At 39.2% G+C, this 8,959-nt stretch overlaps 1 protein-coding gene across 1 annotated transcript in view; it reads right to left on the bottom strand.

Annotated features, from left to right (window-relative positions):
* LOC119579751 (ATP-binding cassette sub-family D member 3-like) overlaps positions 1–8,959 on the bottom strand; it is an 85,763-nt gene continuing 76,804 nt past the window's right edge. Inside the window, exons 11-15 of the mRNA XM_037927650.1 lie at positions 1,289–1,475; positions 897–1,102; positions 567–668; positions 228–400; positions 1–31 (exon numbers count right to left, since the gene is read on the bottom strand). Coding sequence (XP_037783578.1) covers positions 1–31; positions 228–400; positions 567–668; positions 897–1,102; positions 1,289–1,475 — 699 coding nt within the window. The remainder of the gene's footprint in view (positions 32–227; positions 401–566; positions 669–896; positions 1,103–1,288; positions 1,476–8,959) is intronic.

The raw sequence follows: 8,959 nt of genomic DNA on the forward strand, positions 1-8,959 counted from the left end.
TTACAACAAGCTAAAGTCCATGCAGGTGTACCTGGCACAAATTACCTGCATTAGCAATGTAGCTATAGGCACTTATTGGCCTCACCACTCCAAGAAATCCCCAGAAATGGGCTCCAAGATTCATGTACAAATGCCATAAGTTAACCAACTCCAAATGACCCCTCTAACCCACCCCCCTGGGATGGTCCCCCTTAAGGTTAAAATAAAATTTTAAAAAATCCACTTACTGCAATCCTCTGTTTTTCTCCACCTGACAAGACGTCCATCCAATCTGCAACGGCATCCCAGCCTCCTTCACGTCAAGGATGTGAGTGAGCTGTACCTGCTGTAGGAGCTCTCGGAGGTTGTCGTGCGTGATCCCTCGTGCAATCATGTCACTATGTGAGTCAGGGTATATAACCTAAACGAAACAATATACAAAAATTAAAATCGATATATCTAATCTGTGTGGTAACTTTCCATTTTATCTTCTTTTTTTTTATTCATTTTTAATTTTTCTATTTCTTAATTTCCTCTCATTATTTTAACAAATCTAATCACACAGTGGAAACCTAACCACAACTAACCTGATCCCGGAGAGTCCCCAAAGTCATGTAGGGTCGCTGTGGGATGTAGAACAGCTTGCCAGCACTTGGTTTGGTTACTGTCCCTCCAAACACTGGCCAGAGCTAAAACCATGAAAAAAAAAAAAATAAATAAATAAATACCATACATTCCCAAAGTATCTAAATTATTAGATAGATCTAGGATAACATATTCTTCTCCTAAATGAAATCACAACAACATCCAAACCAGACAAATAAAGAAATACACATATCAAATGAAAACACAAAGCAAAACATGGCAGAGAAAAAAAAATCAATGCATTTTGAAACTGAGTCATCCCTACTCCTCACCTCTCCCAGAATTCTGAAGAGGGATGACTTGCCACAGCCATTTGGGCCACAGACAAGGACATTCATCCCAGATTTGACCTCAAAGTTCAGCTCTCGGACCAGAACATCTCCATTGGGGGTAACAAGGGGCACGTTCTCAAAGCGAATCACGTTGTCCTCATTGATGACTCTCCCAGAGCCAGGGATCAGAGGTTTGCCAAGCACACCTGATAAGGGTAAAAAATGAAGGATATATTATTTGCCTCTCTGCTAAGTAAAAAAATATAACTGAATTTATGAAAATGTCTTCAAACAATATCATAAACATACAAGGATGATAGCATAACCTCTACACCACTTAACCCCCCAAAGACGGGTATCCCACCAGTGGGACACCCTCAACTAACACTAACCATTGCACTGCTTGTTCTCCAGCATAGTGCGCTGATATTTTCCATTGTTCAGATCTTTGAGCACCGTAAGCAGCTCCTGCACGCGGGACGTGAAACCAGCAAGTCGTGTCAGCTCTCGCCCAGCTAGCACAAGCCGTCCAATGGCCTCTGCTAGTTTGACGAGCATTCTTCCACTTCTGTAGTAGTCCTGAGAATATTGGAAAATTTGAGTATTGCACTTAAAATAAAGACTAAAAGAGGATTAATAATACATTCTTAAAGGGCAACAGAACAAAGCCTTACAAAACAGGGTAACATAGTGACAGTTGTTACCCTAGTCAGAATGAAAGAGATTGTAAAACAAAGAAAAAGGATAGAAAAGGATGGATTTTATCATCTCTGCCTATCTATGGTTAGCTATATATTAGAACAAATAATACAATCATACATATATATATATAATATATATATATATATATATATATAATATATATATATAATATATATATTATAATATATATATAATACATATATATATAATATATATATAGTACATATATATATAATATATATATAGTACTATATATATAATATATATATAATATATATAATATATTATAATATATATATACTATATATATATATATTATATATATATATATATATATATATATATATATTATATCTATCTAATTATATCTATATATTATATATATCTTATATATACTATATATCTTATATAATATATATAATATATATATATCTATATATATATATATCTATATATATATATCTATTAATATATATATGATAATATATATATAATATATATTATATATACTATATAATATATATATTATATATATATATATATAATATATCTTATATAATATATATCTATATATTATATTATATATATATATATATATCTATAATATTATATATCTATTTAATCATCTATTATATAATACATATATTATATATATTATATCTATATAATAAATTATCATATATATTATATATAATTATATATATATATATATATCTTATATATTATTATATACTATCTATCATATATATATTATCTATCTATTATATATATATATATATTATAATATATTTATATATATATATATTATAATATATAATAATATATATATATATATATATATATAATATATATCTATATAGTAATATATATAATATCTATTATATATATATATATTCTACTATTATTATATATAATTATTATATATATTTTATATATATCTATATATTTATATTTTATATATTTTTATAGTATATATATATATAGTATATATATATATATATATATATATATAATATTTATATATATATAGATATATTATATGTATGATTGTATTATTTGTTCTAATATATAGCTAACCATAGATAGGCAGAGATGATAAAATCCATCCTTTTCTATCCTTTTTCTTTGTTTTACAATCTCTTTCATTCTGACTAGGGTAACAACTGTCACTATGTTACCCTGTTTTGTAAGGCTTTGTTCTGTTGCCCTTTAAGAATGTATTATTAATCCTCTTTTAGTCTTTATTTTAAGTGCAATACTCAAATTTTCCAATATTCTCAGGACTACTACAGAAGTGGAAGAATGCTCGTCAAACTAGCAGAGGCCATTGGACGGCTTTGTGCTAGCTGGGCGAGAGCTGACACGACTTGCTGGTTTTTACGTCCCGCGTGCAGGAGCTGCTTACGGTGCTCAAAGATCTGAACAATGGAAAATATCAGCGCACTATGCTGGAGAACAAGCAGTGCAATGGTTAGTGTTAGTTGAGGGTGTCCCACTGGTGGGATACCCGTCTTTGGGGGGTTAAGTGGTGTAGAGGTTATGCTATCATCCTTGTATGTTTATGATATTGTTTGAAGACATTTTCATAAATTCAGTTATATTTTTTTACTTAGCAGAGAGGCAAATAATATATCCTTCATTTTTTACCCTTATCAGGTGTGCTTGGCAAACCTCTGATCCCTGGCTCTGGGAGAGTCATCAATGAGGACAACGTGATTCGCTTTGAGAACGTGCCCCTTGTTACCCCCAATGGAGATGTTCTGGTCCGAGAGCTGAACTTTGAGGTCAAATCTGGGATGAATGTCCTTGTCTGTGGCCCAAATGGCTGTGGCAAGTCATCCCTCTTCAGAATTCTGGGAGAGGTGAGGAGTAGGGATGACTCAGTTTCAAAATGCATTGATTTTTTTTTCTCTGCCATGTTTTGCTTTGTGTTTTCATTTGATATGTGTATTTCTTTATTTGTCTGGTTTGGATGTTGTTGTGATTTCATTTAGGAGAAGAATATGTTATCCTAGATCTATCTAATAATTTAGATACTTTGGGAATGTATGGTATTTATTTATTTATTTTTTTTTTTTTCATGGTTTTAGCTCTGGCCAGTGTTTGGAGGGACAGTAACCAAACCAAGTGCTGGCAAGCTGTTCTACATCCCACAGCGACCCTACATGACTTTGGGGACTCTCCGGGATCAGGTTAGTTGTGGTTAGGTTTCCACTGTGTGATTAGATTTGTTAAAATAATGAGAGGAAATTAAGAAATAGAAAAATTAAAAATGAATAAAAAAAAAGAAGATAAAATGGAAAGTTACCACACAGATTAGATATATCGATTTTAATTTTTGTATATTGTTTCGTTTAGGTTATATACCCTGACTCACATAGTGACATGATTGCACGAGGGATCACGCACGACAACCTCCGAGAGCTCCTACAGCAGGTACAGCTCACTCACATCCTTGACCGTGAAGGAGGCTGGGATGCCGTTGCAGATTGGATGGACGTCTTGTCAGGTGGAGAAAAACAGAGGATTGCAGTAAGTGGATTTTTTAAAATTTTATTTTAACCTTAAGGGGGACCATCCCAGGGGGGTGGGTTAGAGGGGTCATTTGGAGTTGGTTAACTTATGGCATTTGTACATGAATCTTGGAGCCCATTTCTGGGGATTTCTTGGAGTGGTGAGGCCAATAAGTGCCTATAGCTACATTGCTAATGCAGGTAATTTGTGCCAGGTACACCTGCATGGACTTTAGCTTGTTGTAAGCATAAATATGGTATTTGATAATGATATTATGGTTAGACATTAGTATGTGAATGTTAAAATAATATTTTTATACCAGTATGAGGAAAAAGGAAAATTACAATGAGATTTTTCTTTCAAAATGTGTTTTGTGTCAATATGCTCTGCATTGAGACTCTGGTAATATGCTGCCCTCTCAGAGGTGAGAACCTGGTAGCGCACGATCAGTGTGGGTGGTTACACCTACTACTGGTCGGGCCGCAGCGATGGTCACCCACCTCCAGGGTGTAGCCATAGCCATCTCCAGTCGACTTCAGCCTGCGGTAGTCGGTGACACCGGTTGATGAGCGTATCATGGCATTGAGACTGAAGCATGCTTTTGGCTTCATGTCTCTTATTGCTGTATACGCTCCTACCGATGTACATAAAACCGATGTGAAGAGGCGTTCTACGCCAAACTCGCATCTGTGGCAGACGATTGCCCCCGGCGAGACATTCGCATTGTTCTGGGCGACTTCAATGCGGTATCCGGCTGTGACCGAGCTGGCTACGAGATGTCTGTCGGCCCCCATGGCTCGGGAGCTGATCCCAGCAGCGAGAATAGCCTCCTTCTCCGGGACTTTGCTAGGTCCCAGAAAATGAGGATCTCTGGCTCCTGGTACCAGCGCTCCAACCGCATCGCTGGACTTGGTACAGCGATACGGGTACAGTGGCCAAGGAGATCGACCACATTCTTGTCAGCACGCGATGGAGGATACACCAGAACAGCAGGGTTTAACCGAGTGCAGAGTTCTGTGGCACCCACCCATAGGCTGCTTGTGGCTACCCTGCGGGTCCACTTCAAAACTCCCCCGTCCCTCCAGTGGCCACCCTAAGGTGTTTCACTTGGACAGACTAGGGAGGAGGAGTGTGGCCCGTGGGTTCGCCACGGCAGTCTCTGACCGATTCTCAGAAACCAGCAACCTGACGGATCCAGTTGCTCTGTGGGAGTCCTTCAAGCGCGTAACACTCGAAGCAGCTCAGGAGTCCATTGGCATACGCCCAAGGACAAGGCAGAATACCATCTCCCTGGAGACATTAGAGGCCACTGAAGCTTGTCGCAAGGCTCGGCTGAATGGGAATCAAGTCTTGCGTCGTTCCATGGTGCGTAGGGCTCGGACACTGCTGAGAAGGGACAAGGAACAGTTCATCAGGAATCTTGCTGAGGAGGTCGAAGGCCATTTCTTGGTAAATGACCTTCGCCCTGCCTACCAAGCCCTGAGAAAACTGAACCCTAAGCCCTCCTCACAGATGACTGCAGTCCGATCAGCGGATGGACGGATCATCTCAGATCATGTTGGGGTTCGTGAACGTTGCACCAGGTAGACCCTCCAACAGTATACTTGGATGCAAACGATGTCTCAGTGCCTGTGCCGGACCCACCCATCAGCGAGGAACCTCCTACCCTAACAGAGGTTAGGCTGGCGTTTCCAAGCTGAAGAGTGGGAAAGCTGCAGGCATATGTGATATCCCTGCTGAACTGCTAAAGGCTGGGGGTGAACCTATGGCTCGGGGCCTGCATACAGTCCTGACTGCCATTTGGCAGTCTGGTACCATTCCCCTGACCTGCTGAGGGGCGTGGTCATCCCTCTCTGGAAGGGAAAGGGGATCGATGGACTGTAGCAACTACCGTGGCATTACACTGCTCAGCATACCAGGCAAGGTTCTCGCTCACATTCTTCTGAAACGGATCCGCAACCACCTACTGAGGCACCAGAGACCGGAGCAGTCTGGATTTACTCCTGGCAAGTCCACAATAGACCGTATACTAGCGCTTCGAGTAATTGTGGAACGCCGTCGTGAGTTTGGTCGTGGGTTGCTTGCAGCCTACATCGACCTCAAGAAGGCGTTTGACTCGGTGCATCGGGAATCGCTATGGGAGATCCTGAGCTCAGGGGAATTCCGACACAGATTATTGGCATGATAGCAAGCCTCTATACTGGTACTGAAAGTGCTGTAAAGTGTGGTGGGGGTATGTCGAACTTCTTCCCTGTTAATTCAGGGGTGAGGCAAGGCTGTGTCCTTGCACCCACACTTTTCAACACTTGTATGGACTGGATAATGAGCAGAGCTACTAGCCAAAGTCAGTGCGGAGCAACACTAGGCAATATTAAGGTCTCGGACCTTGACTTTGCCGACGATGTTGCCATCCTATCTGAGTCCTTGGAGTCACTTGTGGCGGCTCTTGATGCATTTAGCAATGGGGCGAAGCCCCTAGGCCTAGAGGTCTCCTGGACCAAGACCAAGATTCAGGACTTTGGGTCCTGTTAGGGGAACCCGTTCAGTCGATCCATGCTTGCGGCGAGGACGTTGAAGTCACAGAAAGTTTTACATACCTTGGTAGCGTAGTCCATATCTCTGGGTTGTCAGACCAGGAAGTCAGTAGACGGATTGGTCTGGCAACAGGAGCCATGAACTCGATCAACAAGAGCGTTTGGAGATGTCGGTACTATGCAGAAGGACCAAGCTGCGTGTCTTCAAGGCCTTGATACTTCCAGTTTTGCTCTATGGAAGCGAAACCTGGACGCTATCCAGTGCCTTGGAGTCTCGCCTTGATGCCTTTTGTAACAAGTCCCTTCGCCGGATCATGGGGTACAGTTGGCAGGACCACGTGTCCAAACCGGCGTTACACCGTGAGACTAGCATGGGACCTGTTTACTTGCATAATCCGGGATCGCCAACTCAGGCTATATGGCCACCTAGCTCGCCTCCCTATGGACGACCCTGCCCACCAGGTTGTCTCTCTGCGAGACAACCCTGGGTGGAGGAGACCTGTGGAACGTCCTAGGAGATCATGGCTTGGGCAGCTCGACGAGACCTGTCGTGAGGAACTAGAGATGGGCCGTGTGCCTGCCTGGAGACTCGCCTCGAGGGATCCTCGTGGCTGGAAGCGAAGGGTGGATGCGGCCATGCGCCCCCGTCGGCGTTAGCCCCTTGATGATGATGATGATGATGATAATATGCTCTAGTTTATGCAGTGGTCAGTGTGTGTACTAAGTATGAAGTACTTATGTTGAAAGGTAAAATTGTAAATTATGATAACAATATTTTGTTTTGGCTTTGCACTAGTGGATGGTACCACCCGCCATTTTCAAATTTGTTTTGATTTGAAATTGATCACAACCATTGTAAAGAGCACTTCAGTGTGAAGAGTGTGTCGCAGGCAATGTTTATTTTAGAATTTGATAAAGTATGCAAGCTTTAGTCAATTTTTTTTTTTACTGAAAATAATAGTTTGTAATGACACCTGTTGCCAATTAAAACTAGCTGGAAATTAAAAAATCAAGCTGCAAAACATCCTTTGTAAACAGTTGAAACAGCTATCACATCCTTTTCATACGTTTCTGGAAAGATATGTGATCTGTTTATGGTACCGTAGGCTGTAGCTCCAGTGGCTCCAGTCAGTCTTGCACTCCTATGATGGGCCTTTAATACTCAGTATTGAATGAATCTGTTTTCATACAAGGATTATGTAATTATACATAATCCTTACATGGAATTGCCACTCAGTTCTCCATTCCTTCATAATCTGATTAAAAAAAAAAGGAAAGTAAAATCTATTCTTATTATTTTTAAAAATTACATTAGTTTTCTTTGTGATAAAAAATACATATGAAATATTTTAGACAGGAATATCTATTTTCATAAAAAAGAGGTTCCCTTACAAAATATGTTACCTATAGAAAACAATAACTCTAACTTTGACAAAAGTCACTCTGTTAAATATACAGAATTAATTTTTATGATTTATATTATTAGATTTAGTGAAAATTTGTTGTAGATAACAAAGTTTGGCAAGCGTCCAACCTTCCAATGGCCACATCTCGGTTCTTTGTTTACATTTCCTTCAGTACTGTCCACCTCCTCAAAATTTGTCACATGGGTTGGAAGTGCCGGGCCATAAGTGAAAGGCCCGGGCGAAGCTAGAACTTCGCAAATCTCAAGCAAGCAAGGGTTGGAAGATCACTGGATCAGGGCATCAGAGCTCGTTTTTTAATTCTGGAAAAATTAGTGAGATGTAGTTTATTAAATATTATAAATGTCTAAAAATAGTTTGCAGTGGTAGCTAGTGTTTCCCCCCAAAATAGGTGGAAATAAAAAAATTGGGACCTGACATACCCTTTGTAGAGTTGAAATGGTTGTAGAATATTTTTTATGATATTTTGGTAAGAATTACGACCCATGGACCATAATTCAGACCGTAAAAGAAAAGAAAAAAAATAAAGAAAAGAAAAGTCAATATTTAAAACTTTTTTGTTGGCTAATTCCGCCCATAAATATATGAAAAGAAGTATAATTTTATGCAAAAATATAATGTAGTAATCTGAAAATGTTATCTTTTTAGGATCAAATGATAGGAGTAAGATAGAATTTGCCAGGGACTTTTCCTTTAAACTCAAGCGAGTGAAAAGTATGGGAAAATTAATGCAAAAGAATTATAAAAATTTGTGGGTTAATAACTTTGTGTAAAGCCTGATACCTGCATCTTACATTTGTTCCTATAAATAATTTTAAGTGCCTTTAATCCAATCTTTTAAAAATCATCAATGCATGTTACCTTTTCTTAAAGTAAGGTAATTGCATTT

Source organism: Penaeus monodon, chromosome 12 (genome assembly GCF_015228065.2).
Source record: "Penaeus monodon isolate SGIC_2016 chromosome 12, NSTDA_Pmon_1, whole genome shotgun sequence".
Classification (NCBI taxonomy): Eukaryota; Metazoa; Arthropoda; class Malacostraca; order Decapoda; family Penaeidae; genus Penaeus; species Penaeus monodon.